Here is a 19184-nt window from a genome sequence, read left to right as displayed (position 1 = left end):
TGTGATATTGTCAATCATTATTTTATGATTTATCTGTAAACCTAGTTGTAAAGTGATGTTTGTGTGTGGGTTTTTTGTTATTCGTTGACACACCTGTCATTTAATTATATTCATTCAGTGTAATACATTGTGTTGCAAAAATAACACTTTCCAAACCAGTTTCTGGAACACTCCTCCCATTGTTTGCTCAAAGTAAATCCCTGTTTAAACTGCTAATTCCCACCCCAAAGTCCCACCATTTATTGTCACACGCAACTATGCCAACAAAAAAAAACCTTTTAAAGGTTTTGAACTGTTAATCTTCAAAACATTTTGAATGTAAATATCTTTATTGGTAAATACATATAGTGTAGGCACCACATTAAACTGTGAAAATAATTGAGCACAAAGATGTACACTTTGCGGTAAGCTGTGATGTTAGATAATGCCCGGCTTACAATATTTGGTTCCCAGTACGTTCCCCGAACGATAGTTTTTTTTGTTCCTAGAACGCTCCCCTAACGTTATTTTTTGGGTCACATAACGTTATTTTTGAAGTTTCGTTTTTGGCCTCGGGGAATGTTTTCTTTACGTTAATAGAACGGAAGTTTCGGGTTCCCGTAACGTTTGTGAACCAAAAACTAAAGTTAGGGCAAAGTTACCATAACATTATAGAAACCATGAAACTAACTTTTATTTCCGTAAAGATAACAAACCTTAAAATAAAACAACGTTCTGGGAACCAGAAACTAACGTTAGGGGAACGTTTCCGGAACGTTTGCCTAAAATATTTTGCTTGGGTCCGTTTGGCCTCACTACAAGTCAGAAATGGATAACGTTACATCCATGCTGTGTTTTAATGCACTTTTATACTTGTGCTGTGGTGATGTGACAATAAAATTTTATGGAGGATGAAATCAATGCATTAGATTAGATTATTCTTTTAGCCTAATAATTAGCTTTTTCATTACTGAAGTGGCCTCATTTTCGACAGCACAGTAACGTTACATCATTTCTAATAAAACCACACTGTGTGTAGGCCTACCTCAACATCAGACATTTTAGATATTGAAATGAAATAACCAATGACTTCAATACAATATTTAAAGCAGGTTTTTATTGACCAAAGAATACAAATTATCTTCAGGCTATTAATATTCTTGTCTCAAAGCAGAAGTGTAGCTCGGCTCCGTCTTTAGATAACTGAGCCCTGAGTTTCAGTTCATGGTCTGTTGATTTGGATGTGTCAAATCAATCGACAATCACGCAAATATAAGTTTACTCTCAAATCTGTACGTTTTTAAATAAAAACATTTAAATAAATAAACCGCTTAACTAATGTGTTAGTGGGTCAGGTAAAACGAAATGATCGGTACTTTTTTTTTTGATGGGAGTGCGCGGCAGAGCGGAGAATGACGTGCTCGAGCGCACACACAAACAGTAACAGACAACCACACTAAATAAATACACATGGATATATGTGATTGTATTTTCATTAAGCTTAACTAGTTTATTATCTGCAGCCATTAAAGGTCACATTTATTCATTTCATTTGGTCAGTATAACATGTGATAATGTGATCTTATAATTTCTGTATTGCACATGTCACTGATTTTTACCATTAAACAATTACCAAAAAAAAGAATCATCAGGGAAGGTTATTTTCTGGTTATTTAAAAACGAAACAGCCTGGAACGTTCTGGAAACGTAATTTTCTGGTTGCAAAAAAATTAACCTGAAAAGAACGTTCTTAGAACCAAAAACTAACGTTGAGGCAACATTCAACGTTGAGGCAACATTCTGTGTTTGCTGGGATCAACCTTAACGTTACTCGTAATTGTGATTTCGTTTTAAATGGTTGTCAACTGGTACTTACAGAAAATTAAGATATAATATCGTAAATAAATATTTTGCGTAGGGATAAATATTACGTTTGCGACTAAAAACAGGGCCATGGTGTCGCATTACTAGATCGAGAAACAGCACAATGCGTTGGTCTGTCCTTACGTGCAGTACCGCTTTTGTCGTGGGTGGCGCTGTTGAACTCTCATACTCGTTCTGCTGATTGGCTGTCTGTGCGTGCCCACGTCACCAGCTCCCGCGGAAGTGCTGAAGATTGGAAATAGAGGTTATGCAGCATCGAGCACAGCGGGTGAAGGAGACATTTATCTGTAAATACATTCACGTTTATGTAATACTAAAATAAATTGTGTTATGTGTCCGATTCTGTGGATGTTATTTCAGTGGTTTTAACGTTAATTTATAAACGAAAGTCTCCTTCAAATAAAGCGTATGGTTCTTTGACGGAGCGCCTTAACGATATTATAAACAAAGATTACGTTACCTTTCCCATTTTTGCGAATTGTATTTAGCAAAATGCGTGGTTTATAAAAGATACCTAACGACTCTGTAAACTTTCACAGAGTTCAATACAACTATTCTAGACAGTGATGTCCACATTATAAATGAATGTATGAATACATCACATATGCAGTGAATGAATTGTATCTTCATAACTATTGAATATGGTTTTCTGGTGAGATCACGATGATTTACTTTTTATATGAAAATGTTATTCCTTTAAAGTGAATCAATCCGATATGCTGCTGATCCAGCAGGTCCTGGTCAAACACCCTTCTTGTGTTCCTTCCACAGTACAGCCATGAGCTGAGGCTCTCCTAACCTATCTGTCCCAATGATGAACGACAAGCTGGTGTTCCTGGGTCTCCTGTACTTCATCCAGGGTATCCCATATGGCCTGCAGTCGTCCCTGCTCCCAGTGTACCTGCGAGGTGCCGGCCACTCCCTCACTCGCATCAGCCTTACCAAAATCCTCTACTTCCCCTGGGTGCTCAAGGTCCTTTGGGCTCCTCTGGTGGACCGTACAGGCACCAAGCGCTGCTGGTTGGTGGGCACAGTATCTGGCTTGGCCCTTACCTGTTTGGTCAGTGCCACCCTTGCACCTGATGTTCAGTACATGGGTGTAGCAGGCTCCCTGCTCGCTATGAATTTGCTGGCTTCGGTTCAGGACATTGCAGCCGATGGAGCGGCTGTGCGGCTGCTGAAGGGGCAGGGAGAGGTGGGCCTCGGGAACACGGTTCAGGTAGTGGGATATAAAGCTGGATCTGTGTTTGCTGGAGGAGGGCTTCTGGCTGTGATTGATGTTGCAGGATGGGGCTGGATGTTTACTCTGCTGGCCTGTCTGTATGGTGGTATTGCTCTGTTCGTGTGGGGTGCCCCGGTGTTGGATGGAGAGTCGGCACGGGGGCAAGCAGAAGGACGGAGAGGGTCAAGGGATGCGATGCAGCCCTGGAAGGTTTGGAGGAAACTTCTGTCTGTGCCAGGAACATCATGGACAGCATTCTACGTCCTTACTTACAAGCTAGGTAAATTGTAATTCAGCATCAACCCCAATGACAATTTTATTTGGAGATGCTTTCTATCATATTTACTTACTTGATGCTTTTATATAAATAAAGAGAATAAAGACGTTTTGTAGTTAAATTCATATACATAATAGTCCCATCCTAAACCCAAAGCATTGGTTTGACCACAGTCTGAAATGTCATATACTTGAAGACATAGAACTGTATGTGTTGAAAGCAGCATAATGGCTACACTCTTCAAAAGAAGTCAACCTGCATATTACAATGTCACTTTATAAGTATCAGTAAGGAAAATATAAAAACATGACACACACTTCATTTCTGTTTTTAACATGTATGACAGAGTGTTGGTTTACCACAAGATGGCAGCCTTGCTCCTTTTTTATGTTAACTCTTCAACGTCTGTGAAACACCAGGAACCGGAGACTATTGGGTCAAACAGTTCAGAAAATCTTAAATTCAGATGTCGATCTTAAACCTTTTGTCCACTTCTTAATCACAAACTCTCGTGTCATAATCAGAATCCCGAATTTAGACATAAATGCACAGCTAATGAGTCACTTTCAATGGACTGAATTTGGTGTTTGGTACCAGAAGGGGATTACGGTAGGATTAGAGCCTCTTTGTGTCCGTGGTGTTTTCAATTGAAAACTGAAATGAGAAATATGTTTTTTTATGTGGCTTACTTGTGTGTAACATTCTGTGAAATACTTTTTTATCAGATATCTGGTCTTTTTTTTGCTTTGTCTGGATGTTTGTCTGGCAAAGAGAGAGAGAGATGATAGAGAGAGGTGGCACCTTAATCGGATGAGCTCCAGCAGACTAAAGCAGACAGAACTAGGGGGAGCTCCTCCTTAATCTCTGGTCTCCCTGATCATCATTATAAACCCTATTAAACAGCACTTCAGACGACACAAACCTTTTTACTAATGCATTAACAGAATTCATCTTAAGGTATGTCCCTGAAAGATCAACAAGACAATAAATATTATTTTTAAACTATTAACATACTCCAGATTAAGGATGGAACATTAACATCTACTGAGAGGCTGAGAAGTACCAAAGTCCACATATTTTAACTTAATTGTTTTAGGTTTTTGAACCTTTGTAACTTTGAAAAATGTTGATATTGGATTGTAGATTAATGTTAAGTGTCTTAGTTAAAGAACAAAACAAATCAGACACTATGTCTGTCCATACTTGTATCCATCCAGTACTTCTGTTGTAACACGTGTGTTGTATACAGCTTCTCTCATCTCAAGCGTTCATAAAGAGTAAAGGAGGGGGTCACAGAATAAAGTCCATCTCAGCGTGGAGGATGATGGGGGGGTGAAGGGGGCTGGGATGTGGCCAGACGTGGAGCTTCCCTGGGAAGAGTCCAGGTGGAGGCGGGAGGGAGTGTGAGGGCTTAAAACTAGATTCATTTGGAGAAGATAAACAATTTTGCTCTGTCTGTCTCTGTCTATCTCTCTTGCTATATATACCTAACAAACACAAGTTTCTATAGCCTGACTGTACCCTCTCTTCATTCTGCACAGAAGGGATCAGGGAAAGGAGGGGCTTATGGGGCGACTCAGGGGTGACGCGAGCAGGAGGCAAATATTTTCCAGAGGGAACGCGGAGGACTGCAGGGGGGATGAATTAATGATCACCCACCACATGGTCAACTATAAGAGAAAGTGACTGAGAGAGACAGACAGTGTGTTGCATTGGGCAGGGGCATCGATATGATGAGAGACCGCAAGACTAGAAAGTGGTGGAGAAAAATTCTAGAATGAATGAATGAAGATCAGTAAATGTATGTGATGACTTCTTGCTGACCTAAATATTTCCCTCATTGTTTGGACCATTGTGTGACTCGGGTGTGAACGCTGAGAAAGTTCTTAATTTAAGACATGTTAGCTTACGTCACACACTTTGAATAGGATGCTGCACTGTTCTCTCCATTTATTCTCTCACGTTCACATAACTTACGGTGCCAGTGATAGTTCGGGATGCTTTTGTTTTGTCCAAACAATTATGTCATTGTGTCCCACAACATAAAGAGAATAAACTAGACGTATTTTGACCTCACAGGTCCTTAGAGACCTGGTTTGTTGTTGGTTGAGGAGTCTCTACAATGGAGATATGTGACCGGCTCAAGTACATGCAGATGCAGATACACACGGCACAGTGACCTACAAGACCTGGGAGGGGCAGAGGTTCCTTATAGTTGCTTGTAGCTACAGGCAGAGGAGGATCAGCCTGTTCCCATGCTAAAGACTCTGGGGAGTTCGGAGATGTATCATAGCGCTGGTTTTAGTCAGCACCTCATACTTTCACACACTTTAGTGATTCTTTAGTTTTGTCAGTGTTTGTGCATGGGCTTGTTCATTGGGTCATCTTAAAGGTTTAAAACATGTTACCTTTAAGCCAATTAAAGGGACAGTTCACCCAAAAATGAAAATTCTGTCTTCATTAACTCACCCTCGAGTTGTTCAAAATCTGTATTCAATTTATTTGATAAACACAGAAAGATATTTGGAAGAGTGCTCATAACCAAACAGTTCTTGGCCACCATTGACTACTACCATTATAATCTTTTGCCAAGAACTGTTTGGTTACAAGAATTCTTAAAAAATTCTGGTAGTGCCCCAGTGCCCCAGAAATGTTTACTTTCCTATATTCTTTAAAATATCTTCTTCTGTGTCCAAAAGAACACAAAAATGTTCCTAGGGTAGTCAATGGCGGGCAGGAACTAGTACCACAATTATAGAGCGTTTTCTTTACCTTTTTGCTGGAGTACCCTTTCATTTCATTCAACATCTGTTATTTTTATCTTATCTCACTCTGTTCCCCATTATCTGTCGTTTCAAACAGAGGAGAACTGATAGAGCATCTCATCTCTCTCGCTCTTTCACACCCCGGTCTCCCCGTCTCCTCCCCATGCTGTTGCCTCCTGCTTTTCTCCACTTTGTGTTGTTGTGGATGTCTAATGAAATCCCATGTGAAATGGACAATTGTTGCTCTGAGATTATTTATAGACAAAATAAGCAGCCTTGTTGTTTGTTTTCAGTCCCTGCATAAAAAATAATTAGTTTGAAACAGCATAGGAGAAAAAAATTGAGGCATAATGGTGGAGTGCATGTCCAGATTGCTTATGTGGGATGATCTAAAGCATCAGAGTACTTGAGTAATCATTTATCTTTGGTCTTCTGTATATATTTACCTATATTGCTTAATGTGGTAATGAAGAGCCGTAGAAGGTTCTGTATGTGGTATCTGTTAGATTATATAATTAGTCTTGCATAGGCATATTTTTAATAGCAATAGGTCCACATTGATACTTTTTGTGGCTAACCCATTCACTTCTATAGTATGGACACGAAACATATTCAAGTGCCAGTCCAAAGTCAATTCAGGTACCGCCGTTGTTCGGTTACCAACATTCTTCAAAATATCTTCTTCTGTGTTCTGCTAAATTATTTTTATATTTTTGAGTGAAATATCCCTTTAATTGAGTCTTGATATATCACTCCAGAAATTATTGGACATGGGAAGCATATCTGCTTTATGAGACGAAAAGGCAGATCTGCTGAATGGTTAAAACAAAAAGTTCCATTATTCGATGTTTCCACCACATTACAGACTTTACAAAAGCCCTTACAAATTTTGCTCTACTGTCAGACTCGGTGTCCCACAAAAAGAGCGACGTCAAAGCGTTCACGTGGCGCTGTAAGCGACCGTAGCAGAACTCTGGCAGAAACGTCAGATTTTTGATTTGATTTTCTGTTTTTGTTTCTCACCGGTTTCATCTCGGGGACCCCGGAAGCCCAGGATCTGTTTGACGGCGGTCTCAGAGCTGTCAGTCAGCCTCGAACTGAAGGCAGACTCCATAAATAATGACAATAGCGTTAAATAATACACTGCGGCGCGTTACCGGGGCCTCTGAGAGCCTGCTATCGCGCAGCAACGCAGGACTCTGCAATGTCGGTGTAACAGCAATGTTTTCTCTGTCAGCTTTTGTCATATTCGTCTGAATTTAAGTGACAAACTCTGAAAAATGACTGCGAGGCAATCGTTTGAGGAGTAAAAACATTGCGGTATGTGCTCAGGTTATCACTTTTTCGTTCTCGGAGAACAAGTTGTATGTTTTTTTACTTTGATCCGTGGATTGTGTCATGAGTTTAACTCCAAACACCAATTTCTAAAAAGGGTCTGATGCAATATATTATGATCCTTTATTTTGAATAGTCTCTTATTGGTTTCTGAAAGATCCTTTATATTCGTTGATCTGTTTGTGAGCTCATGTCATTTTGTTTCCTGTACAGGTGAACAGGGTGCGATAACCATGTTCCCACTTTTCCTGCTGGACCACCACATGACAGCCAGAGAGCTGGGGGTGTGGAACGGGGTGGTTGCCATGGCATTCTCCATCTGTGGCTCCTCAATTGGGGGCTTTTTACTCTCCCAATACAGGTACGATGTGTATGTGTGTGTTTGTATTGTGTGATAAAGCAATGGTGAAATCAACTGTAACATCCTTTTCATCCATACAATGCTTTGCCACAATGTTGCAGAAATGGAAGACTTCGTTCTTTGAATGTTTTTTTACACTTTTCTCAAAGCCTCTTCGGCCCCCTCTTCCTTTATCAGCTGGTCTCATCCACCATCTCTCTGTGAAAGAAACACAGCGACGGCACCTTCTCAGTGTTTTCTCACTATATCTCTTCACCCATCTCAACCCCAGGCGTGAGAAAAGGAGACATAGAGTGTGTGTTAGAGAGAGATAGAAAAGGAAATGTGTTAATATAGACATGCACACACAAACACACACATTCTATACAGTATATATGTACTTTGCGCCATACTGACACGTTGCCTTGATATGTGACCAGTTTACATGAGTGTCATATATAATACTATAGGATTTGTTTGTCTAAACTGTTTAAAGAGAAGTCAGACAGTGGCATGTCTCCATTGTACACATCGGCACACATTACAGTACATATAGCTTATCATAGTGGAAACAACATGCATTTCAGTTTTATACACCACTGGATTGCGTAACATGAGCATCTACACTTGATAAGAGCTATTAAGGCATTGGAGTGTGCTTGAGTTAAAATGATGTAATGTTGGTCTAATAATAACCTGAGAGTAAGGTAATTGTTCACTTCCTTTAGAGCTGTGGACGATTCCCCAGCCATCTTATATTAGTCTTGGCCGATAATGTGGAAACACATGTTCTGCTTAATTTGTAGAGCATTGTGTTAGAAGTGCAAAGGTTGTGGGTTTGTTTTTCGGAGAATACACATAGGCTAGCGATAAGATATTTGTACTGTAAATACTTTACATTTACATTACATTTACATTTAGGCATTTGGCAGACGCTTTTATCCAAAGCGACTTACAGTGCACTTATTACAGGGACAATCCCCCTGGAGCAACGTGGAGTAAAGTGTCTTGCTCAAGGACACACTGGTGGTGGCTGCTGGGATCGAACCAGCAACCTTTGGATAAAACAACTTTGGATAAAAGCGTCTACCAAATGCATAACATAGGTTCAGAGCGATCCATGCTGTACGTTATTTGATTCCCTTTACAAAACGATTAGTTCCAGTCCTTGATTCTGATTGGTCAAGCTGTGTGTTGTGTATCACTGTGATATTGTTTTCAGTAATATTCTGTTATGTGCTTTTGTCATTTTATTCTGAATTTGTTTAATTTTTATGTTGCTTTTTAAGATTAATTTGTTTTAGTTTTGATTTATTTTCTATTAATAATTTTAGTGCCTCAATTCAAACGTGTTCAACGGCTCTAGGGCGAGTGTTTAGGCAACCTGTTTGAAAACATTAATAGACTCTAACAATCACTCCCGCGTTTTGTCTCAGCCAGCTCAGTTACATCTGGCGCACATAGCATCCGTAGCGAACAACAAGGGGGGTCACTCAGTCACTTCAAGATGCATCTAGGATTACGATCAGCGATGTGAGTCAACACTACATCGACAACCAAAAAGGGGAAAGCTTTCAAGCCATACATTTCAAGCTACATCCACAAATAGAAAAAAGGAAGTACACTTTTGTACTTGCTCTAGCTTGATAACAGCTAGGGCTGAAACGATTAGTTTCGACAAATATTCTTGTTGTCGAGTAGTCGTTTGATTACGTGACTTAATTGAAGGGCCAGCAATATCACAATTTGATTTTTTAATATTTTCTTCTGTTACTTGCTCTTTTTCATTAACTCTTTCACCACCATTGACAAGATATCTCATCATAAAAAAAACGGTTCCCCGCCAAGGCATAGTTATTACGGCAATCAGTGTTTATACTGTTCTACAGCAGGTGGGGCTGTTACACACCTTTGGGGAAAAAGTACAGAATCCCAGAACATATATTTCTTATCGGTTTTAATGATTTTTCTGAGTGTAATCTGGGCGGAATCTTTGACAAAAAAAGTTAATTATCTCAGCTGTTTAATCAAAGTGATACATTTTTGAAGAAACCTACCCACATCTAAGGGGTGATAAAAAAAGAACAAATGAAGATAGAAGAATACGGTTTCCTTTGTTTACAAGCAGAGACTCTGTTCTTTCATTGGACATATTGTTTGTCCATATATTCTTTACAGAAAATGTACTGTGAGAGATTAAGATTTGGTAAAATGTTAAAAAACGCTGGCGTAGGCTGGCAACATTTTTTTTAGAAAGGCTGGCGAGAGAGAGTTAATCTGAACTGTTGTCAAAGAAATGCTGCTTAATGCTTCTGTCAAGAGATTTGTTTACATTTAAAAAAATGTTTGGTCTGTAATGTACCTGATTTATTTATTTATTTGTATTTAAAAGTTTGTAGAGAGTATTTGTGTGATTCGAGTTGGACAGAATCAGCAAACTTAAAGAGAGTAACCAGTTGGTTCAAGTTCATTAATACAAATTTCAAAGGCTTTAGTGATTTTATTTATTATGTAAATTATGTATAACTCAATGTTTTAACTAGTTGCAAAAGCTGAATAATCATTAAAAAAGTACCAATTAGTCATTGAAATAATAGACGATTAGTCGATTAATCGGTCCAATAATCGTTAGATTAATCAACTATCAAAATAATCGTTTGTTGCAGGCCTAATCACAGCACTCGGCAATGCTCAGCCATAGTGCTGTCACTTCGCTGAAATTTGATAAATTACTTCATTGTTATGAGAGTGGAAGTGGCTTAGCTGGCTGAGATTTTAGGCAAAATTTGACATCATCCTGCGTGTTTATAATCTATTGCCTTGGCAAATTTGTTTGATGCCCCTGCAGCACATGAATGACATGTTTTACCTTTAAAAGTGCAAAATTAAAATATTTGCTTTCTCTTAATTCCTTCTCTTTTCTCTCTCTTTCTCTCTCAATGCTAAATGCAGTTGTTCGTGAATGGGGAGGAATGTAAAGTTTTACACTCGCAGGGGGCTCGTTCATTCGACACAGTCGTGCATTCAGGTCTTGCTTCCCACAGATTGGGTTTCTGCCGTTGTCTGTTCAGGGCCACTAAAAGCTAATTTGGACACTTATCCCGGCCCCATCTGAAACGCTCGAGTGACCAAAAACTGACCCCCATACAGTGATCGCCATCAGCAATCTGAGAGTACGAATCTTATCGGACCTAACTGCTCGTGTTATACGCCTGTTTCAGACTTGCTTTCCATTTCTCGCACCCTTCTCTCTCTCTGCGTCTGCCCTGCAGTTCTCTCTCTTTCTCTCCTCTCATCAGAGTGAAATATGAAAGAGCGTTATTGAGTGGATGTAGGGAGGGTGTTTGCATGAGAATAATGGGAGATTGGCTTTCTGTCTGACCGGCTGCTGTTGACTGGGTTCGTGTAGATCTACAGTAAAAGACTGGTTTGAAATGACAGCCGATTCCTCGCTCTTCTCTCAATGTCCAGCTGACCTTTACTCACAACTCCATCTCTCTTTCTCTGTTGGGGGCCTCCGAGTCTGTTCACATGGAAAGGACATACTCGATGGGGCTTTATAGGAATGTTTCAGTTTCTGATGGAGCTTGGAGAAAACAATGTGTTTGTGTATTAGGTGCGTGATGGTCACTAATGAGGTTAATCTGCCCATGCCTGTGGATCTTGTTGCGTTATTGATTATGTAGTGAAGAAAGTTCACTGGGGGATTCTGAACTGCTAATAGCGAATCAATGAAGTGTGTAAGCAATCACACTGCATGTGTTTAAACATGTGCATAGAGTGTTTTTCTCTAAAAAATTGTTTAAATAATGGAAGTTTCTGATTATGAATGATGTCGATTGGATCTGAGCCTTATCTCTTTTCTTTTCACAGTATTGGACTGCTTATGAGACGTGTGTTTATGATGCGGACGTTCAGCATGGTCTTCCAGAGCTCATTGCTAGTAGTGCTGGAACCTTCACCTCTTATGAAAGGTGAGACACACACATGTCTGTCTCAGAGACTTAATGTACTGTTTTTTACAATAATATACACAAATAGTTTGTATCCTGATACAGGGTTTAATTTAAAGGCGAAGTGAATTTAATGGTACAGAGAGAGCTATTGTATTATATCTATACAATAGCTATATACAATATCCTGATCTATACAATAGACAATTTTGATATCCAAGAGTCCTATACAGCTGGTGCGATAGCCTTTTGTCACAGTGCCATCACTTGTATTTAGCACAATTCAAGCGAAATGTTATGCTTGAGCTGTATAGAGGAAATCATACAGATGTTATGTCAAACACGATGTGTGGCAGTTCGACTTGCTTAAGTGGATTTGCGTTTCTGTTTCAGACTGTGGAAGTCAACGCTATTTTACCTCAAGTATTCTCACGGCTCACTTTAATAAGTGAATGAATCCATTTCAACCCTCTCTCTCAGTTACTCACGCTGTCTCTTTTCCTCACAGGTGCTTTGGATGTTTATTTAATGAAAATGATAAAGGAAAAGGGAGAAGCTCTCGCGTTTTAGCTGTTTTACCCTGTATTTTCTGCCACTGTATTTATTCCTCCTCGTGATGTCGCGGCTTTTTAGTGGAGATGTTTTTGTCAGCGAGCTTCTGTTTGACAACTCCCTCATCTCTCTTATACTCTCTCTCTTTCTGACGCCCTCCCATATGAAACAGAACAAAGCTACTTTACACGCCCCCCTCCAAAAAGAAAAGAATGATAAAGTTCTGCAGAAAATATTTTTCAATATTGTATGAGACCGGATGCCTCAGAAGAGCTGATTTTCCTTCCTGTGGTTTCTGGATAATAAATGGAGAAGTCTTGTTAGGCAGAACTAAACACTTCCAGTGAATAATTCAGATGGAGCTGAATGTGAAAACGAAAAAATTTGTTGGTCAGGTTCGGGTAAAAATTGATTTTGAGATTCATGACATGTAGTGTATGCACTGGACATTACACAAGTAATTCAGTAATCAATCAAAACCCCCCAAATAACTTTTTTTAAGTGTCAATTGAAGGGAAATAGATTAAAGGTTTTAAAGATGGTGAGAAGAATGTCAGTCTGTCTCTCTCTCTCTCTCTCTCTCTCTCTCACAGGTATGGCTGTGCTGAGTCTGGGTTTGCAGCATTTCATAGCCGGTCTCATCACGACTCTCACCTTCACCTTGATGATGAACTGCACCCAGAGAGCCGATGAGAGCATACAGGTATCACACTCCACCCCCCCTTCAACTGACCACACCCCTCGCCCTTCCTTACAGGCTAAAGCAAGCTGCGAACAACACTGCACACGTTCACCCGAGGTCAGTCGTTTGACAAATCTGTTTTCGCATTTGTTCATAAGCCGAGCTCAGAAGAAACAAAACACGCATCTTTTAGTTTTTGATATTTGTTGACAGGTAGAAATCCACAACAGGCTGTAAGCCTGAGAGTTTATCTGTCTGCCGCGTGCACGGGGATATCACAGCAGTCAAAAGCTCATTCATCTGTCAGTCACCAGCTCCAGTAAGAGAGCCGTGCAGATATCACACTCTCTTTAGCGCCACACGTCAACCGATTTCAAACATGTCGCATCAATCACCTACAAAGCGCACGCGTTACGAAGAGTGCTCAAATTCCTGCTAATAGAACAGTAGATTTGACATCTGATTCTTTTATTTATTTATCAAGGTGGTTCCCTCACATGTTATCCGCATGAGCACCACGGCTCCATGTGTCAATTTCAAAACTGGTTTGTTTTGTTTGTAGCTTTACGGGAGCTCAGCCACCTTTCAGATCATGAGATGATGTTGTCCCGAGGAGTCCTGGACAATAATTTCTACTGCGTTTCAGCTATTATTCTTATTGTTTGTGTGTATAACGAACGAACGAAAGAAAGAAAGAAAGAAAGAAAGAGAGACCCTTTAAAAATAGACTGTTGGTTCTGTGTTGTCGCAATGAAAAATTCCATTATGTGGAGAAAGACAAGTTAAAGTCATGTCATTTTATTTCAAGCAATTTGCTCTGTGGTGACCTCTGCTTTAGTTTAACATGAGGTTAAGTGCCAAGGTTTAACCTGAGGTTAAGTCAAACCAGCAATTTTCCGTTTTGAAGGTTAGGTTAGGTTTGAGGTTTTTTTTTTCAAGAATTCTTCAGGCTGTAGGCAACATGGTGCACTGTAATGTACCAATAGACAGTAGCACACATGTATTACATTTTAGATATCATTGAGATGAGTTGTGCTTAAGACATGAAATTATAGAATATCACAATGTAGAATATTGTTAAAAATTAAGATTATTGTGCCAAAGAAAGCACCAACACTCATGAGCCGGGGCGGTTCTAGGGTGACTGGAGATCCAGAGCTTAGCCTCTATAGATATCCATAAATGTGTCAGAATACACATTTCTCATCTAAAAACGAGAGCCTGTCGATTTTTCAAAGCTCTTGGGAGCTTGTGCGGTTGTGGCATCTTCCGTTTCTAAGCAACCATGAGTTGTGCACATTACGAAGGTTCTGGCAAAAAAAAATTCAGCACTGACGCACTAGAAACGAAGAGCATGCCGCACCACATGCGCACCACAACAATGTTGCTCTCTTTTTTATGAGCCATTAACAAATAATTAAAATAGTCGTCGGTTTAATTAAGCTTAGAAATTGTAACAGATTTGGCATGCTGTCCGGAGTAGAAGGCTCTGGGGTCGGTTTCCTTCCCCAGACCCAGAGTGTTCACCCCTTTGTCCTGGACGAGGGCTCTAGTCTCGTTGTTTGCCCTAGCCTGGAGCCCCCCCCGTAATGAATTTTATCTTTGTTTTAGATGTAATGCAATGTGTACAAGATTCAAGGTTAAAAAACGGTGTTACCACATACCGTGCATGTTTGTATCTCCACTTTGCTCTGCCTCCCTGTGAAAAGCGAGGTGTGCTATGATTGGCCAGTTAACCAGTGCGTAGTGATTGGTTGAATACTGCATTGTGTTACTGAAATATAACACCCCTTACCATATTTGCAACATCAGGTTCCAAAGCAATTGAACTGACAGGTACACCCACCTTATTTGCATATACATTTGGGCGGTCTCAATCAAATCATACCACCAATTGACGTAGATTTGTGGGGGTGTGGTTACATGAGGCGTTTCAGGCAGGTCTGGGTGAGCATTCGCTTTTAGATAGAATGCATCTTTTTTCCGATACTTTAATTTTTGTAATTTTACGTGTCTAATACATGCATGGGCAAACATCATTTGAGCGCTTGCGGCGCATCTACATTAAAGTAACAAACTCTTGGATCTAAAAGAGGCAAAATGTAAACATTCCCAAGTTATTCATACAGGTTCTTTGTAATAAAAATATTCAGGGCTTTAGTGAAAACCTTTGGGATTTCAGCCCCTTAAGCCCACCCCTAGCGCCACCGCCCCTGCTCCTGAGTACTACAAAACGTAACATGTCATTATGGCTCTTAAAGAATAATTTCACCCAAAAATTAAAATTCTGTCTTCATTTACTCACCCTCAAGTTGTTCCAAATCTGTATAAATGTATTTGTTCTGATGAACACAGAGAAACACATTTGAAAGAATGCTTGTAACCAGACAGTTATTGCCCACCATTGACTACCATAGTAGAAAAAATTGCTTCATTAAATTCTTTGTTCTGTTGAACACAAAAGAAGATATTTTGAAGAATAAAAGAAAGCAAACCGTTTTAGGGCACTTATTACTTCCGACTAGTTTTTCCTACTATGGTAGTCAATGGTGGTCAAGAACTGTTCTTCTAAATATCTTTCTCTGTGTTAATCAGGACAAAGAAATGTATGCAGATTTGGAAGAATTTGAGGGCGAGTAAAAGAATAGAGAAATTGTATTCATGCGTGAACTTTCCCTTGAAGGGAAAAAGGGGTGTTGAGTTGTTTATTTATTAAATTATTGTCAGTACTGGTATGTTGTGACACAAGGTTTGCAGAAAGAAAACAGGGACGAAGTGGACACTAGGTCTTTATTCCTTTTACTGCCTTTTTGCACTAAACATTTTTGAATGTTCTATCCAAATTATACTTCATTTATTAAGGACAAAATAAATATCGAGATGCTGTGTATATTGATAATCGTGAAAAAATATATTGAGATATACATTTTTAAGCGTATCCATTAGCCCTAGTAGCACAATGTGGCCATCAAACAATCTGTCCACTTTACAAGAATCTCTCCCGACTGTATCTCTCTAATCCTCTGTTGCCTAATTTCTTTTCGTCATTCATTTCTTTTCTCTGTATGTTTATACTGTATATGTGTCTCTGAGATGATAATGAATAGTTCTCACTGTACATCACTCCCCTCCCAGGTTCTCCTGTTTCGTCCCTTCATTCATCTTTGACATGCCTGTATTGTCCTGTTTAAATGGCCCTGCGCTGCATGCATGTGATCTCCTCTCCCAGCTATTTGTCACTCTATCAACTCAATACGTGCTGAATTAATGGCACTTACCAAACTCATTAAACAATAAGAAAAGCGCTGGTATGTTTTCCCTCGGTCTCCAAGCAATTAAACCCCCCCTTCACGTTCAGAGGAAAATAATCAAGAGGACGATTGTAAACTGTAGGTTAATTTGAAATGTTCTTATGACATACATACGTTAGCGGGACCGGCTTGTGTGTGTGTTTGTGTGTGTTTGTTTTAAGGTGGTATTGGATGACCGAAAACCGATACTGTGAATGTTTTTGAAAAGGCCCTGGAGAGAGAAACAGAACACCTTAAACAAGTTTGTAGGAATAAAGGTACCTCACTTAAGTTTAGTGGCGGGGCCATGTGAAGGAATGAGCTTGGCTTTGCTTTCCCAGCCCATACAGTATGCTGGGTTTCAGGAGAATGAAAATTGAGGCACTTGTTTGGGAGGATTCAGAAGGTTCCATCTGTTTTGATGTGAAAATAAAAATGAGAATCAAGACGTTGTCCTCAAGAAAAGGTGCTTTTAGGCGCTTTCCCTAGTCCTGTCTCTCATCAATATTTTTCTCTTACTGTCCCATCATGAGTCCAGTGCAAAATGTTTCTGGCACTGTCAGCAGTGCATCACAGTGATAATGTTAGATAGTAATGCTCTTTTTCTGTCTTTTTCTGTCTTGACCTCTTCTACCTTCAGGCCACCCACTACAGTTTTCTGGCCACTCTTGAGGTCCTGGGGAAGCTGAGTTTTAGCGCCCTGGCTGGGGGCATGGTGGACACTGTGGGATACCCCATAGCCTTCATCCTCTTCCTCTTTCTCACATCCAGCAGTGCTCTACACGTGTGGAAAGCCACAGAGACCGGCATCCTAAAGGAACAGGCCAAAGGGCAGCCTCAGTGACCAGTATTAGCCAATCAGATGGCACCAGTGTGTGAGCGTGTGAAGAGGTTTAATTGTGTGCAGAGTGTAAGACTGGTAACAAAAAACCAGTGATGCAAACATTTTGGGTTTATTTAAGACATAACCAGCATTAACACTGACAAGAACCACACGGAGCACTTTCAACAAAAGCCAGAAGCTCACATTAGAACAATGCAATTTTTTTACATCTGCAATGAATAAGCATGAAAGGTGTAGTCACGGCTCTGAATGGCAAAACTTTGAGGTGTAGAAATGTTGTTAACTGTGCCTGAAGATTAAATGGAGACCAAGTGGAAAAATACCATAAGTCAGATTCACCTCTAATGGATAATGTTGAAATGTATAAATCCATTACTTTTGCTTCAAAAGTTAAACGCGCACTAGTCATTTACACATTCCATCATAAACACTGTTTATTGAACTTAAAAATTAAACAAAAAGCACATATTATTTTCTCCTTTTGTGGTCCGACCGACCTAATATGAATGTCCGTTATTTACCTTTACACTTTATTTAAATTAATCAAAATAAAATGGGACAGCTGTGAGTATTAAAATGTTAATATAGCTTAGTGAGTGTTTTTATGTATTCTAATTGCAATACTTGTATTAAAGAGGCCATATCATAATAATGCGTTTTTTCCTGATCTTTTTCAATAGCAAAATGTGACTTATAAAATCTTCTCTTTTGGATTTTCTGCAAATTTGTTTGGAAGAACAAAATAGATCCCTATTATTATTTATTATGAATTCTTTTTATATACACATGCATGAATTGCCATAAAAAGCAAATCTTTTCTAACGCAAAAAGCTGGAACTCATGGCAAAACTCTGTGGTATGACCTCTTCAATGTTTGGAAAATACTGTATGTTGATTCATTCATTGAAATGTTATTTTTTACTGTATGATGTATTTCAGTTTTCTGCATTCACTATGCAATGACACAAACAAATAATTCAGTTATTACATATAGCTTTGCTTCTCATCGGACCTATGTTGGAGGTTCTCAAAGTGAAAGTTAAAGACAATAATAATAATGTACAGAATAAATGTAATAATGAATTGACATATGAACTTTTTATCTGGAGAGGTGGTAAAGGATTGTGGGTAATTGTGTCTCTACTGTACCTTTTTTTGTTTCTAAACCTCTTTTTTGTTTATTTTGTACAGCTTATGAGTTTTAATTGCCTTATTTTTAATAACGTGGAGCCAAAAATGAGATGTTCTTCTGATATGTGAGGTTTACAAAAGCTGATGTACATAAGAATACTTGAACCTACATTGTACTATAATTTATTCATGTAATCTTACCATATACCATACAAGAAGAAATAAACCGAAGAAAATCACTTAAACTAAAATTCTTAAAGGTAAGATTAGGTTACAAAGGTTTCCTAAATTGAGCTCCCAGTAGCCTATACTGTATATAATATCATTCCAGGTTGGAGTTTAGACTCTTATTTACAGAAATGTATACAGACTGTCAAAACTGAATAATACAACTATTCAAAGTTTTTATTATTATTATTATTATCATTATTAAAATCACAGGGTCTTACCTGACCTGATTAGCTCTAAAATAAAAAGTTATTACTAAAACCCTCAGTGTATCTGTGCTTTCATAAGATTATCGAATAAAAATCCCTTTGTCCATGTTTTACAGAGGTCCTGGGTAATGGTGTACAACCTAGTTTTCAGAAATAACAGCATCATAGCATCACATACATTTGTGCTTAATTTCCTATTCAAAAATCTAAACAACAACATTCATACAACTCTGAAGTGTTTCACCAGATAGAGCCTGGAGATCTTTCCCTGTAAGATGATGTAACAGTGGTCAAGCCATATCTCCAGCCTTTACCATGACCACATATGTAGTGCACCTCACCATGACAGAGATATGATTACTTGCGGCCTGTTCGAGGGATTAGGACTCCTTTTGTGAAGTGTGAATAGTACTCTACTTCACCCTTTCATAGTGCTATTATTTCCTTGGTGGTTTGGCCAGAAATAAAAAGCTCATTGAACTTCTCTTTGTGT

General features: G+C 39.1%; 1 protein-coding gene across 1 annotated transcript; it reads left to right on the top strand.

The window, feature by feature from the left end:
• The first annotated feature begins 2047 nt into the window (after positions 1 to 2047).
• Positions 2048 to 18210, top strand: mfsd3 (major facilitator superfamily domain containing 3). Its single transcript, XM_056746937.1, has 6 exons — positions 2048 to 2150; positions 2635 to 3365; positions 7676 to 7823; positions 11676 to 11776; positions 12901 to 13010; positions 16920 to 18210. Exons 2-6 carry the CDS (start codon positions 2675 to 2677, stop codon positions 17121 to 17123), a joined length of 1254 nt encoding a protein of 417 aa, XP_056602915.1. The 5' UTR covers positions 2048 to 2150; positions 2635 to 2674; the 3' UTR covers positions 17124 to 18210.
• Positions 18211 to 19184: the final 974 nt, after the last annotated feature.

The sequence above is a fragment of the Triplophysa dalaica genome, chromosome 4 (assembly GCF_015846415.1).
Source record: "Triplophysa dalaica isolate WHDGS20190420 chromosome 4, ASM1584641v1, whole genome shotgun sequence".
Taxonomy (NCBI): Eukaryota; Metazoa; Chordata; class Actinopteri; order Cypriniformes; family Nemacheilidae; genus Triplophysa; species Triplophysa dalaica.
The sequence above is the reverse complement of the archived record's forward strand: the minus strand, read 5'-3'. Positions and strand labels throughout refer to the sequence as shown.